The 17,574-nt window shown below is 35.2% G+C and overlaps 3 protein-coding genes, 1 long non-coding RNA gene and 1 pseudogene across 8 annotated transcripts; 3 read left to right on the forward strand and 2 right to left on the reverse strand.

The window, feature by feature from the left end:
* Window positions 1-479: 479 nt before the first annotated feature.
* Window positions 480-6,171, reverse strand: LOC111801703 (protein LNK2). 5 transcript variants are annotated; one of them, XM_087126883.1, is made up of 9 exons: window positions 5,429-6,166; window positions 4,660-5,002; window positions 4,411-4,540; window positions 3,451-3,751; window positions 3,264-3,353; window positions 1,680-2,378; window positions 1,400-1,596; window positions 869-1,210; window positions 480-758 (listed from the first exon to the last, which is right to left on the reverse strand). In XM_087126883.1, the coding sequence occupies exons 1-8, from the start codon at window positions 5,450-5,452 to the stop codon at window positions 904-906; spliced, it is 2,091 nt and encodes a 696-aa protein (XP_086983009.1). In that variant the 5' UTR covers window positions 5,453-6,166; the 3' UTR covers window positions 480-758; window positions 869-903. The 5 variants fall into 5 exon arrangements, 3 of the variants coding, with proteins under 3 accessions (XP_086983009.1, XP_023541579.2, XP_023541580.2); XM_023685811.2 differs by having other exon boundaries at window positions 1,439-1,596; window positions 5,429-6,160; XR_015422437.1 differs by lacking the exon at window positions 480-758 and having other exon boundaries at window positions 1,070-1,210; window positions 1,439-1,612; window positions 5,429-6,168.
* A 465-nt stretch (window positions 6,172-6,636) lies between these two features.
* LOC111802117 (uncharacterized) lies at window positions 6,637-7,801 on the reverse strand. The gene is made up of 2 exons (XR_002816224.2): window positions 7,571-7,801; window positions 6,637-7,469 (listed from the first exon to the last, which is right to left on the reverse strand). It is a non-coding gene; the product is annotated as an uncharacterized LOC111802117 (long non-coding RNA).
* A 944-nt stretch (window positions 7,802-8,745) lies between these two features.
* LOC111802036 (F-box protein CPR1-like) lies at window positions 8,746-9,893 on the forward strand. The gene has a single exon (XM_023686293.2). It carries the CDS (start codon window positions 8,746-8,748, stop codon window positions 9,820-9,822), a length of 1,077 nt encoding a protein of 358 aa, XP_023542061.2. The 3' UTR covers window positions 9,823-9,893.
* A 934-nt stretch (window positions 9,894-10,827) lies between these two features.
* On the forward strand, window positions 10,828-12,097 carry LOC147791003 (F-box/kelch-repeat protein At3g06240-like; annotated as a pseudogene).
* Window positions 12,098-16,355: 4,258 nt separating this feature from the next.
* LOC111802039 (F-box/kelch-repeat protein At3g23880) lies at window positions 16,356-17,497 on the forward strand. The gene has a single exon (XM_023686295.2). The coding sequence runs from the start codon at window positions 16,360-16,362 to the stop codon at window positions 17,440-17,442; it is 1,083 nt and encodes a 360-aa protein (XP_023542063.2). The 5' UTR covers window positions 16,356-16,359; the 3' UTR covers window positions 17,443-17,497.
* Window positions 17,498-17,574: the final 77 nt, after the last annotated feature.

Below are 17,574 nucleotides of genomic sequence, written 5' to 3' on the forward strand. Positions count from 1 at the left end.
TTCAATTTCTAAATGGCTAACCCATCTCTGGAGTTTGTGAAGGCCCAAAATTGTGGCCCATGGCTGGATCTATTTCCAGATATGGGAATTTCATACAAGTAAAAATACCTAAAAGAAAGAAAGTTGTGTAAAAAGTTAATGGTAGTACATTTATTTGTTTGTTGAGAAGACCATTTACTATTTTTCGAAGCTCGATCTCTCCTCGTGATGAACCAAAAAGTCAATAGATAAGAAACAAGAGAAAATCTTTAGACCGTACATCTTTCTTGGTATATCCAAATACTAGGTTGGAGCATAAACTTGAACGTTCTTGAGTTGAAGGTGGGTAGAATTTTTTTTCGTTAACTAAACAGATAAGAAACGAGAGAAAATCACTTCATCTTCGCCTCGAGTGTCTTTTCTATGTATATAATAGAATTGTATCAAGTGTCTGTTCTATATATAATAGAATTATATAGAATTTTCTACTTTTTGAGGCATATCAAAATTTTACTTTAGTTGGGGAAACTCCAATGATATGGAGTGATGAATAACAGGATCTAATGTTATGTTTCAATCATCCAAGACCGACTAAAATAAGGCATTCAAATGCTTATAACACTACAGACAGCATCACATGTGCTATCACAACTCAGTTACTGCTGGTGCATGTTAAGATACAAACAAGTTGGACTCCAAATCATTGTTCCGACTTCATTATGTACGTTTCGAGATTTCAATACTTCAAGATCCACGAGTTGGTTGATGTTTTGAAGCCCCTGTATGTAGTAGGCAGGTGAAGGAAATGAAGACACTTGCAATAGTCCATATAGTCATCCATGAGAAGCTAGCAACTGAGCATGGAAAAGAAAGGAATGAAGTAAATTACCCGTATGATATTTTCATAACAACATGCACATCTCCTCAGTGGGAGGCTACATACTCCAAAACAGCATCATCTACCAGTCCAGTATTCGACGTGTTATCCGAATAACTTTTAGACCCATCCAGAGAAATATGACGCTTGCCCGACACGCTGTCAGGTATGAATTCCATTGGCATGCTCTTCAAACCTGCCTTCTGCTGCTCATAAGAAAGCTTGGTGGAAATAGGAGATTCGGGTGCATCAGGATAGTTTTGCAACAACTCGAATTGTCTATGAAACAGCAGATGAGCCACAGTTCTATCAACGGGGTTCGTCTCTGTTTCAGCGTCCCGCACCCCAGACATTCTAGAAAATGATAAAAGAAAAAGATAATGAAAAGGACATCACAGAACTTAAGAGGGAACTCACTGAAAATCAACTACTTGTAAGAAATCTAAAATTATTTTGTTGTCACCGTGGTTGCATCCTAAGAATGGACTTGGTTACTCAACTCATGCCACCCAGCAAAAGAAAAGGGGAGAATCTTTGAACAACCTTACGCGAGAGAATGAGAACTTAAGTGTGTTGACTAACCCACAATGACTATCGATTTCTCCTTTTGCACTGATGGCATGCTCATCTCTGGTACATTTGTTGGAGCTGCTTGTATCATTAGCATAATGTCTTTGCATTGCACTTTGAGCCAATCGAAACAAGCTGTCCCGGATACGAAGTCTGATTTTGAAATCCAGCTGTAGTAAAACATTTCTAGAGGATTGTAACAAAAGTCAGGTTACAATAGAAGGAAAGTAATCCACAAACAAGTCAGGTGTACCTTTGAAATAATCTCTTGAAGCCTACAAAGAATTGTTTCTTCCATAGAACAACGATCAACCGCAGAGGAGATTGTATAGGAATTGTCCTGCTCTAAAGGCGACTTTGGATCTAGTGCAGGAAGAGTGTATATTTCTTCGGAATCGAGATCAGTCTTTTCAATGTGCTGAGACTGAATTTCTTGGGGACTGTTTGGAGAAATGGATTGACTAGCAATAGAGGCTTGATTCTTGAACTGTTGCTGTTGTTTTTTAATGGCAAGCATTGCCTGCATTTGCTGCCTTCTCCTCAGTTTTTCGATTTTTTCTTGAGGGGTCATGGTAAGAGACTTCACAAAGCTGTCAGCTGGTTTGTCTACACGACTCACACCACCTGGGGAAATACCATGACTGATACGCATTTGGGACAGCAAAGGCATGCCGGGATACGCATTTGCAGCAATTGCGTAAAATGGTTGGTGCACCAAGGGATTTGAAGCTTGCTGGTATTGCAATGGTTCAAGTCCTTGAAGCTGAGTATGTTTAGTGATAACTGAAGGTGAAGGTGTTCCCAGTTGTAGAGCTAAATTGTTATCAAAGTGACTTGCTAGGCTCGTTGATGAAGGCCAGTTATTACCACGAATATCTTGAAACATCTTCTCCTCACTTCTCCCTTCAGTTCTTTTACGAGATTTCAACAGTCTTTTCTGCATACCACCAATCTGAAGCATGAAAAAGTAATAAATATTAGATAACGGACATAAAAGGTTGGTAAATAGAAAAAGGAAGACGAAGACACATAATATACAGACAACAAGAAATAAGTGTCTGTTGCTCCTTTCAAATTTACTAGTATCCAGGCTAACCTCACCTGTCAGTTCTAACTAATGGCCATTGCTACAATGTTAGTATTGTCGAATAAATCAGAAATTAATCCTCTTATACTTGTAGTTACAGTAACCTTCCTGCCAAAGGTAGTTTGTAACCGCCCAAGCCCACCGCTAGCAGATATTGTCCTCTTTGGACTTTCCCTTTCGGGGTTCTCCTTAAAGTTTTTAAAACACGTCTGCTAGGGAGAGGTTTCCACACCCTTATAAAGAATGTTTCGTTCTCCTCCCCAACCGAAACATGGAACCTCACAATTTACCCCCTTTGAAGCCCAGCGTCTTCACTGGCACTCGTTCCCTTCTCCAATCGATGTGGGAAAGAGTTGCAGAAAAATTCAACGTGAGAGTGGGAACATGAGGTACCACCTTCCAGAACAGTTCAAGAAAAACATCCTAAACCAGTGGAAGTACATTCAAATGCATTGATACATCGGAACTGGCAACCCAGTGACTGATAACTCAAATATCAACAAAGATACATTCAAGAAGTGACTTTTTACAACCAGGTTATCCTATGAAAATTAAACTACTTGAAAATGGAAAGCATGCTTTCTGCAAATGATGAGCATTATGCTAGATAAATTACCATTGAAGTATTTAAAACATAATCACTTGATAAATGTGATTTTCATCAGCAGGTAAAAAAAGCTTAAATATAGACAACAAAATAAAGGCTACGCTAATTAACTAGTTACTTCAATAAACAAATGTGAAAAGAACCTTATTTGAAAACTCATTGGCAGTCAAGATATTGCCAGCTCTTTGATGAAGGGTGGCTGCAGCTGGCTTTTCCACATTCTCCAAATCTGTCTGAATAAGCCAAAAAATTACATAGAATTTTCAGTTTGCTCAAAAAATAGAAACAGAAGATGCACTCTATTAATCACTACTTCAACATGCATCATACCCCATCATTTGCGATTGCTCCAGTGGCATCTTCTTCCACATTAGTTAAGATTGCACTTCTAGTCTGCAACCCAAGCAATCTAGCATCAAAGTTTTGCTCATTGCCAAGAATAGATAATTGCTCATTTAGTCTCGAATACTCTGGATTCTTGCCTTTACCAGAGTCCACTCCTGACTCCAAATTCCGTGACTCCTTGGTTGGGAATAGTTTTGTTGTGCTGTTGGACACATCTTTCAAAGAAGAAGACCATAGCTCATCAGGATCACTGAGACTTACTTGGCCAAATATTGAGTCATCGTTGCTACAAAATTGCCACTTGTGAGGATATGCAGTGCAATGGATATCATTGGTTAGAGAAAAAAAGAACTAAAATAGGTAAAAGAAAAAACATTTCAAAGAATAAAATAGCCTTTTTACAGGACCAAGAAAAAAAAATGAAAAAAGAAAAAAGAAAGGAACTAGTTATTAACTCGTACACATGCACTGGTACCCCGTACTTCGGTTATAAGATAATATAAATCATTATTGGATTTTTGCAGACTAAAAGATAAGGGCAAGAGAATACGAACAAGATTAAGGCATACTACAATCCCAAAACTTCAGTTACATTGCACTTTAGTAATAATATGTACGTGTGTATATAAGTGGAAAAAAACTACACTAAAATGATTATTGTTTCTCTGAGGGAGTGAATCAATCAATTGGACATGAAGAATACGTTTAAACAACACAAGGGAGGAGATCTATGAGAATCTGTTTCGCTTCATCTAGAAAACATGACAACAACGGTCTCTTCCAAAAGGATATAAAACAATGTCCGGTCACAACATTCTTTCCTCTTCATCATGCTTATCATTTGACTTCAGTCAAGAGAAGAGTTTCTGATTGTTGTTGTTGTTGTTCTTTTTTTAAATTTAATAATCTTCAATCAAGGAGTTTAGAGAATAATTACATGTGTACCTGAAAATTCTATCTAGATCATCAAAACTTCCAATATTAGCCCATCCATAGTCAACAAAATCACCCTGTTCTTTACCTTCTTCACCTTCTTCAGTACTTTGAAAAATTTGTGCACCTTTGGTTGTTACAGCTATCAACATACAAGCCATTAAAAGAATTAGTACACAGTCGACCCTTTATACTGTTGCTCGTCAATGTAACAGCACATAATCATCTAGAATTTACTGAAAATCAAAAACATAATTTTACCATGTCTTGATGAATTATATTTGCTAATTTCAGTTAATTCACGAGATTCTTCAGTACCATTGGCGTCTTGGTCAATTTGACAAGTTTTGGACAAGGATAAGTCAACCAATGGATCATTGCTGAGGTTTGAGGCAGAGGTTCCTTCTTCGTTGACAGGAAGGCTTTCCAGCTTTCTTCCATGGGCATCATCAGCATTAGTCCCAGGTGACTTGTGCTCCACAAGCTTCGTGTATGCTGTGTCTTGATTCCATTCTTTCTTGTCATAATAATTCTCACTAGCCTCCGGATAAGGCACAATATGATCATCACTATCAGCAGTCTCATCCCATATTATGTTCGCAAGCTGAAATTTCCACAGAAATTTAAGATCATAATTTAGGAGAGGAAAATTTTAGTAGTTCCCTAATTATCAATTGTAATCAACAATGATTTTAGCAGCACTTCTAATCAAAAACAAGGAAAGAAAACGATGCAATACATCATAGAATCACTTAAATGTTCAACCACATAACCAGTTAGATATAATACAATGAACTTTATTCTGCTACCAATCCTAAAATGCTTCATTTAGATCCTCCCAAAATGCTTTCCCCAGTCCACGAGTTACTAATTGGCATCCCTAAATATCAGATTCATTTCTCAACCTTGCAATAAAATTAAAGTATTCCATGGTAGTACTAAAAACCAAACAAGCTAATCAATACCTAGAAACACTGTCCACTCACAAAAAATCACATTAAAGAAGTAAAACGGAAGGAGGAGGAGTTACCTCTTCGTCGTTCCAATCAAACATAGCTGAAAAACCTTGACAGAATCTCTAATCCAGAATTCAAATCCAACAACTGATCGAAGATTGATCCGCACATCGCCGAATTTAGCGGAAAAGAAAGTTAAGGAAAGAAAATCTCGAAATCTGCAACAGAAAGCATCAAACTCCGGAAACAGAACGCCGATCTAAAGCTGGGAAACGTCCAACAAAAACAAGACGAACAAGAAAAGACACAGAATCAGAAGCGAAAAATTCACCAAAAAAAAAAAAACCAAATGAACAGAGGTTTAGAAAGATTTGGGATTGAAGACCAGAAATGGGTTTGGTTTGGTTGAAACTGGGAGGGAAGGTGAGCACGTGACGTCACGTGGGTTCTGTGAAGTGGAGTGGAGGGGAGCGAGCGAGACGACACGTGTGAAACGTATCTGAAGTTGGTTGTGGCTGGGAAGACTGATCAAATACTGGAGTTTGATTGGACGGAGGTGAATTTGAATTTCATTTGGGTTTCATTTCGCATTTGGGGAAGAGGAGTGGGCCCGGTGTAAGACTTAATTTGTGGTGGAGGTTTGCTGAGCTGTCGCTTTTACTCTGCCAACGTGGACTTCAACCTAACTCCTTCCTTAATTTGTGGTCAAGACTTAACATTTGATTTTGCAATTTTGGGAAATTAATCTTTTAAAAACAAATATTAATTTAATTTTAATAATTTTTTATGTTAATATATGTTACCATAAAAATGAATTAAGCAAATATAATTATATTTATTTATAATAATAAAATAATTTAGTATATTTGCATTATTATATTATTAATTTTAATGTAGTGTTAATAATTATAAATTTAATTTAATTTAATTTTCATTAATTAAAAAATATATTAGTAATTAATTAAGAATAATATGTCTTAAATTTTAAGATTGTAATTTGAATTTAATAAAATTATACTTCTAATTCTAAATAACTATTACAATAATTAAATTATCTTTGTATTTTCAAATTTTAATATAATTATTTTATATTACTAATTCGAGTATAAAAATATATTTATGTTAGTCAATGGTTTCATATAAGTCACTATAAACATGTGAATTACTTTTAAAGGAAATAATTTAAATATATTATTCATAAAATAAGCAATTATAAAATTATTTTATATTAATTTTCCTTTAATGTAAGAACAATAAGCAATTAAATAAATGAAGGAGAAGGTAAGCTAAATTCACCTTAATATTCAAAATATTTTAGAACTTTTGTAATTTTATCGAGGGTCTTGGAGACTGAATTAATTGGTCAAAGTCAACTTAGAGGGTAAATTGGTCATTTTATCATCCATGCAAGAAAGGGAAAGAAAGAAAAGAAACGGGGAGAAAAATGAGATAAAGGGTTTAGAATTCTAATCTGCTTGAGTTTGATCTTGGCTAATGTTCATCTTTTTGTGCTCCCCCTCTCGATTTTGATCTTGTTTGTAAATGCTCGATTTGAGTACTTTCAAATGGTCCAACAATGGCCACCCGACCACATGCACCTGTACCCACTGTCTTAATTCACCTCCAAGTAAGTTCACTATTCATGGTCTATGGCCAAGTAACTACTCCAACGTCATTTAAGCCGCAATAGGAAAGAAATCAGGGCTTCACTGCAACATCAATCAAACAACTAAAAACAATCATTTGCACGAAATCATATTATGCTTTGATGAAGATGGAGCGACTCTCATTGATTGTCCATTCGGCCGCAAAGTGCCCAACTCAGTTTAAGTGGCTCTTACCTCATCACTTTTTTCATAACATAGAAGCACATCTTAAGGGACAGGAAAAAAACAATTGTTAAGGCAAGAGCCACCTACACTAAGTTGGGCACTTACGAGCAAACAGACAGTCAATAAGAGTCACTCCATTTTTATCAAAACACAATATAATTTTGTACCATCGATGGTTTTTAGTTATATGATTGATGCTGCAGTGGATGACTGACTTCTTTCCTATTGCGACCTAAATATCACCTTCGATGACATAGATTGGTGGGATGTGCTACCAGTCGAGCTGAGGTTGACAACGTTCAAAATGGACAACAAATAGAGAGAGTTATATACTTTTAAATAGATAGACAAAATCTCAATTTTCTACATGACACCATATGGTACCTTATTCTTCGAAGAAAATTTTGTTCCTCAGCAAACAAGCTTGGCGTTGGAGTAGTTGCTCGGCTAAGGACCATGAACGGCAAACTCGTTTGGAGGTGAATTATAACATAGAGTATTGGTGCACGTTGTCGGTAGCCATTGTTGAACTATTTGAAAATACTAAAACTTAGCAGAGAAAACGAACTGAAACAAGAGAGAAAGAATGAGAAAGGAGTATATGGAAGATAGAGATTGAGAAGATAAAATGGCAATATATATATATATATATAGGAAAATGAAAGAAATTCACTCCCCACGAAAAAAAATGGGAAAAATAAATAAATAAATAAAATATTAATAATTTTAAAAAAATGAGCGAATTTGAGATTTATATTTTTAGAAAAATAAAACAAATTTCATCCTCAAATTAAAATTCAAGTAAAGGTCACTTTCAAATTAAATTAATTATTTTTTAATTAAATTGAAAAAAAAATGCAATAATTAGATAATAATATGAATAATTTTATAATTAAATTGAAAAAAATGCAATAATTAGATGATAATATGAATTTTAAGTAGTGAGCATCTTACTTTTATATACATCATCAAACAAATTGGTTCAATTTATTGCTTAAATTAATTAAAATCCCAAAATAAACAAATACTTTTTTCAATTAAAAAAAAAACATTTATAAGTGAGTCATCATATTTTATATATTATGAATTATTTTTATTTTATTAAAAATGACTACTTTATATAATTAATTCATTGATTTAAACAATAAAATAAATTTATGCATATTTAAAATAAAAAATTAAATTAAATATTTTCAACATCTACGTTTTTTAATGCAAATATTAAGATAATTTTTTTAAGTTACCCCACGCGCAGGTTCGAATCCAGTCGTGTACATGAAATCCTAAATTTAATTCTATTATTTATTATGAGAAGAAATTAAAAAAAAAAAAAAAAAAGAATTTTGGTAATTTCCTTGGTAAATAAGGATGGAAAAAAAAACCAAAATCAGGTAAGTTTGTTTTTTTTTATATTTAATTGTTATTTTGTTTGCAGTAAAAACTAAAAAAAAAAAAATTTACACCCATTCTCTCTTGGATTCACCTCATCCTTATATAACAACGAAGAGGTCGTCAAATAAAACTCGAAGCCTGAATTGAAAAAAATTTAAAGCCTTCTAATGGCGACTCTGAAAGATCTCCCTACAGTATTGTTGATCGAAATTCTATCGAGGCTTCCGACAGAGTCTCTACTCCGATTTAAGTCGGTTTGCAAATTTTGGTACGCTTTGATCAACGATCCTATAAATTTTTCTTTTCAAGATAAATGTATTTTTATCAAGCGTCGAGTGATGGTCAATTTTCAACACTTTACGTATATACCCTCCATCATCAAATTTTCCCTCGCCCCTGATCGATCTATGTCCATTCTCGATGTCAACAATCCATTCAGTTATACTGCGTTTTTCGTTATTTGCGGCCATTCTCATGGCTTGGTTTGTCTTTCCTTCAATAGGGATATTTTCCTATTTAATATGACGACTGAAAAGTTTCATAAGCTCCCGTTATCGATTCTTCATTATCCTGGGGATATTTATGACATTGATTTTTCGTCCACAAATGCAGTTGGATTTGGATACGATTCTAAATCTAGGGATTTCAAAGTGGTTAGGGTTGTAGAATTTGGGAGCCAATATGGAGAAACTAATCTCCCCGCTAGAGTCGAAATTTACGATTTGAGGAAAGAAAAATGGAGGGAAATTGAATCCACTGTTTGTGGGCGTGTAACGAGGGCACCTACTCCCCAAATGCATCATAAAGGAACATATTATTGGTGGGCATACAAAGAAGGAAGAACTAATATTATACACACGTTCGACATGAGTGAAGAAGTTTTTGGCGAAATTTCAGTACCGAACGATGTAGTGAATGAGCGTATGGAGTATATAAGTATGGGGACGTTGAATGGATCAATTATTATATTTCACTACTCAAAAACAGGGAATGAAAAAACGTTCGACGTTTGGGAGATGGAGAAAGATGTCGTTTTATGGTCAAAACTAATGACAATTGGTCATGTTTTTGGAGTCGAGAAACCATTGTTGTTTGTGAATTCAGATGAACTTTTAATGGAAGCCAACGAAGGACGGGTGATTTCTTACAATATTAAAACTCACGTGACCAAAGTTCTTCCAATAAAAGGGCTTCCATGTGTGTTCGTTGATACTTATTTGGACTATAGTTTGGTTCAGTACTAAACGATGTAGCGAAGGAGCATATAAGTAAAGACTCGAGCATATAAGTAATTACAATAGGGTCGTGTCTTAAAAGCGGCAAGGTCACTCATTGTATATATATATATGATATGATTCAACTAGGATCTTGCCCCCACACGATACATGTACACATGTAACTACCCAAAATTTTCTACTTAATTTAAGGTCGCTACTGTATATAAATATCATAAATATGAATGCGAAAATACTTCGTTTAAACTTTCATAAAACATTACCTTTACCTTAAAACATAGTCATAGACTTACCCGTTTTGAAAACACCTTTAAAATGACACAACAAAAGACTAAATAAAATAAATTAAATTAAATTAAAAAAAAAAAAAAAAAACATCTTATTCTAACCTAAGATTAAGAAAATAAATGCAACTACCCTATGCATGTACCATGGTCTCGAGTTGTCATGTCGTTGTCAACCGTACAGGAATGTCTTGCCTTAATCTGAAACAAGAAATACTCAATAAGTGACCCCACCAATACCTTCACGTAAGAAAAATATATAAACTAATTAAATATTCATAATAAAATAAAATATACTATAAATCAAATCATAAAGAAAAAAAAATTAAGATATAATATCTAACATATATTCCATATACGGTAAAAATAAAATCCTAACCTAAAGCAGAATATTTGACACATCATGCCAAAAACAAAGAATGAATCTGGCCTAAGATTATATTAGATGATATCGATGATCTTATATCGACAGTGATCTGATATTCAAAAAATCTTTTTCAACAGCGATTGCCGAAAGAAGGAATACTCGCACTTTCTATATGACACTGGCAAAATAACATTGGCACAGGAAGGAACTAGGTCGGGACAATTGAAAGTAGTTGCAGTTTGGGAAGGCATTGATCTTGGACTGCAAATTGGGTCACGGGTCGGGTCACCCTCTACAATCGCAATATGTGTTAGATTCCTATGTGTAGTGAGTGATGGTTTCTTGAACGTTTAAGTATAATATATGAAGTTTCAAAGTAAGTTCATTATTACTATTTTATTATTAAAATTCTTAATTATTCCTTCACCATTAAGGATACATTAAAAAAACAAAAAAAACAAAAATTATCTTATTTTGGTATGTTATTTGGTTTGCACAAAAAAATAAAATAAAATAAAATAAAAATGACCGCTCATCCTTTCTTGCATTCACCATAGTATTGTTGATCGAAATTCTATCAAGGCTTCCGGCAGAGTCTCTACTCTAATTTAAGTCTGTTTGCAAATTATGGTACGCTCTGATCAACGATCCTGCAATTTTTTCTTTACAGGATAAATGTATTTTTATCAAACGTCAAGTAATGGTCGATTCTCAATACTATACGTATATACCCTCCATCATCAAGTTTTCTCACGCCCCGGGTAGATCTAGGTCCATTCTCAATGTCAACAATCCATTCAAAGATACTGCACATTTTGAAATTTGTGGCCATTTTCATGGCTTAGTTTGTCTTTCCTTCATTAGGGATATTTTCGTATATAACCTAACAACCGAAAAGTTTCGTAAGCTTCCATCATCGATTCTTCACTATGGAGATCCCTATGACATGGATTCTTCATCCACAAACGCTGTTGGATTCGGATACGATTCCAAATCTGGGGATTTCAAAGTGGTTAGGGTTGTATAATTTCGTGACCAAGATGGAGACTATTATCGTCCACCTAGAGTGGAAATTTACGAGTTGAAGAAAGAAAGATGGAGGGAAATTGAATCCCCTACTTGTATGTGTGTATCGATATCATTTGTTCCTGAGATGCATCATGAAGGAAAATCTTATTGGTGGTCAAGAAATACAGAAGGAAGTATTATACGCACGTTTGACATGAGCGAAGAAATTTTTGGCGAAATTCCAGTACCGAACAATTTAGTGAAGGAGGAGGTGATGGAGTATATAAGAATGGGGATGTTGAATGGATCAATTGTTATATTTCACTGCTCAAAAGCTGGGAATGAAAGAACGTTCTCGATTTGGGAGATGGAGAAAGATGTCTTTTCATGGTCAAAACTAATGACAATTGGTCCTTTTTTTGGAGTCGAGAAGCCATTGTTGTTTGTGAGTTCAGATGAACTTTTAATGGAAGCCGACGAAGGACAAGTGATTTCTTACCATATTAAAACTCACATGACCAAAGTTCTTCCCATAAAAGGGCGTCCATGTGTGTTCGCTGATACTTATTTGGACTATAGTTTGGCTATTATAATAATTAGTTACGGAATATATCTTAGATATTAATAATCAGTTTATATGAAGACTTTTTGGCTGTGAGGTTATCACAGTCGTCCTTTTTTAACTGTGTGGCGTCTTTATCATGACAAGCTCACGAGAAGTCTCGATTGAGAATGGAAATGGGAAAACCAAACTCCATATATGTTTTTCGGCCGATTTTGTGGCTTGATCGGATCTTAGACTAGGTTTACGGTAAAATTAAATTATTTGTATATGTACTAATTTGATTAAATTGTTATAAACAAATAAAAAAGTTGTGAGAGATAGGAAAAAAGAAATATTTTTTAGTAAGAATTGTTTTTAATTTTTGAAATTCAATATATTATTAAAGCTAAATGTTAACATTTCCTATTCAATATAAAAATTAAATACTATTGAAAGCAAAACCTTCAAATACATGTTTTTTTTATAATTATTTTATTATTTATTTAATTTTATTATTTATTTAATTTTATTATTTATTTAGTTTTATGACGATGTTGAATTACGTTAATGTGTTACAAATTTTTTTTCTTCAATAATTATAAATTGTGGATAAAAAAAACTTGACAACCCAACCCGTTACCCCCACAATTGTATGAGATTGTCCATTTTGAGCATAAACCCTTCCCCAAAAGGCTTTGTACCAATGGAGATAGTATTACTTGATTATAAACTCCCGATCATTCTCAAAATTAGCCAATGTGGGACTTTCATCCAACAAGGACATTTACGAGGTCCATCTCACCTATATATGTGTATGATTACGAGGCCCAATAGGTAACAAAAAATTTCTATTCCCTTTTTAATTTCGAGTATTCGAGATTTTATTAAGGATCTTAGAGGTTGAATCTCCGAAGGAAAAAAATGCGACATAGGAAAAATAAAAAATAAATAAAATTAAAAAATTACATTAATAACCTTACGATTAATATTATATTCTTAATAAAATAATCAAAATTATTATTAAAAATTAATAATCAAAATTATCTACATGATATAGATAGTTGAACCGAGGTCAAACGAAAAAATAGGAGCACCTCACACATTGTCACACACCTACACATCACAGTTCCATCTTTACTTAAATCACGGAGGAAGTGGCAATGATCATCAATGTGTTTGCTTGGACCATGCAAGGCTAGATTTCCGGTCAGGGTTAATAGTGAAACTATTATCACAGTACACCACTATAGCTCCAACTGGGATATGATCGAGTTTTTCCAGCATCCCTCTTAACCATATGGGTTGGCAAGCACGAGATGCAGCAGCAATGAATTCAGCTTCATCCACTATCCCTTGACTGATATTGCAGTCATTTTATGAAGTAGCAGTGGCTCAAGGCCAAGAGTTAAGAGAAAGTAACACACAGACCGTACACTGAGATAACAAATTGAGGAACCAGCAACATCCCAATCATAAACCCCATCGGTTGTTTTATCTTTTATCCCCTGCCTAAGAAGAGCCAATGAGGCAAGTCCATCAGCAAAGCAAATCCCAGGTGATATCCTGAAGAAATTTACACACTCTTGTCTCGAGGATTCAACTTAAAAACGAAATTCACTGCTAGTGATTCGTCTCCATCGCACCCGAGTGACTCGCGCGTCAGTTTTGCCAGTTCCTGTTTCACCAAGTTGAATTTGAACCCGATGCCGAGTTCTTTCGCTAGTTCACTCAGTGACTCGCTGGCTTGTTTCAACCTCTCGTCTCTGCCGTTCTCCGCCACAACTGTCATCAATTTCATGATGACCTTCCCTTTCAGATGACCTGAGAGAAGGTGGATTAAATTCATATACTAGCCTCCCTCCCCGATATCGAAATCCACAACGTGCAATTTTCGATCCTCTTCCTTTATTGCCTCAAGAATCGCGAGATTTTCCGCCATGAAAGTAAGCTTAAAGCAAGGAGAAACATCTTAAAGCGACTGAGGCTTCGTCGAGTGCTCGTCGCCGAAAATCTCCGCCACAAGAGGCGGAAATTCTGCTGGATTTACCCGTGATTTCAAAGCGAAAACCATATTCATCCAATTTCTGCACAGAACTACCTCTCACATTCGAAATCTTAACCACCGGCGCAAGAATCATCCATAACCTCCAATTTCCCCTTAGAAATCGCCGCCGCAACCTCGATTACAGACTGTTTCCAAGACTTGTTAGACAGAGAAGCCACAGAGGACGACGTAGATGAAGAACAAGAAGACGAAACAAAGGTAGTCGGCGAAGACGTCGAAACCGGCTTCTGATTCGGCGGCGCCGTCAGACTAATTAGATTATACATCGTCTCACACCAAGCGCTAGTTGAACTCGTAATCACAGACACAGCATCACTTCCATCATCGTTGTCGTTATCTTCAAGAAGCTACTTCTCCAACTCCGGAAGGCGATGATTCATCATCATCTTCTTCTCCGAGTCCAGATTCTGCAAATCCGGAGGTCCACCGCCGATGAGAATTGACTGCAGCTCTGCTGATCCTCTACCTGATGTACTTTTTCTATCCTCCAAATCTCCCTTGATCACATAAGCACGAGGTTGTGCCACATGAACCTCCTCATCCAAGCGATTTTTTCTTTCAGCCACTTTATTTTGATGTGGTGCCACATAAGCATCAGGTTGTGCCACATAATTGGTTGAGGTTGAGTCCTCCTTTTGTTCTACCATCTCTTCAACATATGCCATGAAAAGGAGCTGTTCAAAAGTTTCAGCAAAATGAGCTTGTAATTATTTTTCCTTACTCTTCTCGGGACATTCATACTGAAAATGACCAAAGTCATGACGATAAAATCACTCAACAAGTGTTTTGTTAAAACCTGGTCTCCTATGTCCTCGTCCTCTACCTCGAATTGTGCACCTTCACGATTTGTTCTCCTCGTACTGCTGTCAAGAGTGATCTTCAATGCCTGCTCTTCCACAGTATGTCTTTGCATACGTTGTTCATGAACCAGTAGACTACTCTGCAATTCATCGATGGTCATGATGTCCAAATTGTTGGATTCTTCAATGGAGCAAGCCACGTAATCAAACTTTGAAGTCATGGAGCACAGAATTTTCTCAATAATACTAACCTCACGGAAATGTATTTTATTAGCAATAGTGAGAGTACGAGAAAAAAAAATTAGAAACAGTCTCACATTCCTTCATATGAAAGGTCTCAAAGTCCTTGCGTAGAGCCGGTAGTTGTGCTCGTCTCACCTTTGTATTTTCTTGGAATTTTTTCTTCATTGAATCCCAAATTCCTTTCGAAGTTTCTTTATCCAAAATAATCTCCAGAATTGGGCGATCGATGGTTTGGAAAAGGTAGTTCTTAGCTCTTAAGTCTTTCAATTTCTGATCTACTACCTCCTTCTATTCGTCTGAATAATCAGCATCATCTGCTACAGAAGAAATCCCAGACTCAACTACTTACAAATATTCTCTAGAGTGAAGAAAGTTCTGCATTAACATGCTCCAATGATCGAGTGACGAACAGATCATATTAGGTGACATCTATGATCTGATATCAACAATGATCTCAAATTTAAAAACTAAAACATAAAAAAGAATCTAGCCTAAGATCATATCAGATGATATCTATGATATGATATCGGCATGATCTGATATTCAAAAATTAAAATATAAAAATAACAACTAAATCTTTTTCAACAGCGTCGGCGGGAAGGAGTACTCTCACTTTCTGTATGACACTAGCAAAATAACATTGGCACAGGAAGGAACCAGGTCGGGTCAGTTGAAAGCGGTTGTAGTTTGGGAAGGGGCTGATCTTGGACTGTAAATTGGGTCACAGGTCAGGTCACCCTCTACAGTCGCAATATGTGTTAGATTCCTATATGTAGTGAGTGACGATTTCTTGAACGTTTAACTAGTCGAGATATCACAATGTTTCTTAGCGTCTACATTCACTGAACCACTTGAATTAAATTTTTTACATATTTAAATATTTTTTAGTACAATAAAATATTAAGTTTTAATTTTTTTTTATAGTGTTGTTTAGTATTATAAAAAATAAAGCAAAATAAAAGAAAATTATCAAATTTTGGTAAGTTTATTATTATTATTACTATTTTAGTATTAAAAATGTATTATTATACCTTATCAAATAAGGATGCATGAAATGTGAAAAAAAAAACAAAAATTATCTAATTTTGGTAAGTTATTTATTTTGCACAAAAAAAAAAAAAAAAAAAAAAAAAAAAAAAAAAAAAAAAAAAAAAAAAAAAAAAAACTGGCACATCCTTATTTGCATTCACCTCTTCCTTATATAACAATGAACTGATGGTCAGTTCAAGCCTATAATGGCGACTCTAAAAGATCTCCCTGTAGTGTTGTTGATTGAAATTCTATCAAGGCTTTCGATAGAGTCTCTACTCCAATTTAAGTCCGTTTGTAAATTCTGGTACGCTCTGATCAACGATCCTGCAATATTTTCTTTTCAAGATAAATGTATTTTTATCAAACGTCAAGTAATGGTCAATTTTCAATACTATACGTACATACCCTCCATCATCAAGTTGTCTCACGCCCCCGGTAGATCTATGTCCATTCTCGATGTCAACAATCCATTCAGAGATACTGCACTTTTTGATATTTGCGGTCATTCTCATGGCTTAGTTTGTCTTTCGTTCGATAGGGATATTTTCCTTTTTAATATGACGACCGAAAAGTTTCGTAAGCTTCCATCATCGATTCTTCACTATGGACATCCCTATAACGTGGATTCTTCATTCACAAACGCTGTTGGATTCGGATACGATTCCAAATCTGAGGATTTCAAAGTGGTTAGGGTTGTACAATTTCGCAACCAATATGGAGAACTTTATCGTCCACCTGGAGTGGAAATTTGTGAGTTGAGGAAAGAAAGATGGAGGGAAATTGAATCCTCTACTTGTGGGCGTGTATCGATGTCATTTGCTCCTGAGATGCATCATAAAGGAACATATTATTGGTGGGCGTACAAAAAAGAAGAAGGAAATATTATACACACGTTCGACATGAGCGAAGAAATTTTTGGCCAAATTTCAGTACCGAACAATTTAGTAGAGGAGGATGTGGAGTATATAAGTATGGGGATGTTGAATGGATCAATTGTTGTATTTCACGGCTCAAACGCAGGGAATGAAAAAACATTCTCGGTTTGGGAGATGGAGAAAGATGTCTTTTCATGGTCAAAACTAATGACAATTGGTCCTTTTTTTGGAGTCGAGAAGCCATTGTTGTTTGTGAGTTCAGATGAACTTTTAGTGGAAGCGGACGAAGGACAAGTGATTTCTTACCATGTTAAAACTCACGTGACCAAAGTTCTTCCCATAAAAGGGCGTCCATGTGTGTTCGCTGATACTTATTTGGACTATAGTTTGGCGGACTATAGTTTGTATTAAAATATAATATTTAGAATATATCTTAGATATTCATAATAAGTTAATATAATGACGGTTTGGCTGTGAGGTTATCAAGGTCGTACTTTTTTAACTATGTGGCGTTTTTATCATGATAAGCTCAGGAGAAGCCTC

Source organism: Cucurbita pepo, chromosome 9 (genome assembly GCF_057944985.1).
Source record: "Cucurbita pepo subsp. pepo isolate OVF chromosome 9, ASM5794498v1, whole genome shotgun sequence".
In the NCBI taxonomy this organism is placed as follows: domain Eukaryota; kingdom Viridiplantae; phylum Streptophyta; class Magnoliopsida; order Cucurbitales; family Cucurbitaceae; genus Cucurbita; species Cucurbita pepo.

Bases quoted from the DNA above. Each gene is read 5' to 3' on its own strand.
- LOC111801703 (XM_087126883.1), bottom strand. From the start codon at position 5,452: ATGTTTGATTGGAACGACGAAGAG. The intron at 3,752-4,410 runs GTACACATGTAA...GCAATTTTGTAG, and splicing joins GATCTAGATAGAATTTTCAG to CAACGATGACTCAATATTTG. The intron at 3,354-3,450 runs GTATGATGCATG...TGGCTTATTCAG, and splicing joins GAGCAATCGCAAATGATGGG to ACAGATTTGGAGAATGTGGA.
- LOC111802039 (XM_023686295.2), top strand. From the start codon at position 16,360: ATGGCGACTCTAAAAGATCTCCCTGTAGTGTTGTTGATTGAAATTCTA.
- LOC111802036 (XM_023686293.2), top strand. From the start codon at position 8,746: ATGGCGACTCTGAAAGATCTCCCTACAGTATTGTTGATCGAAATTCTA.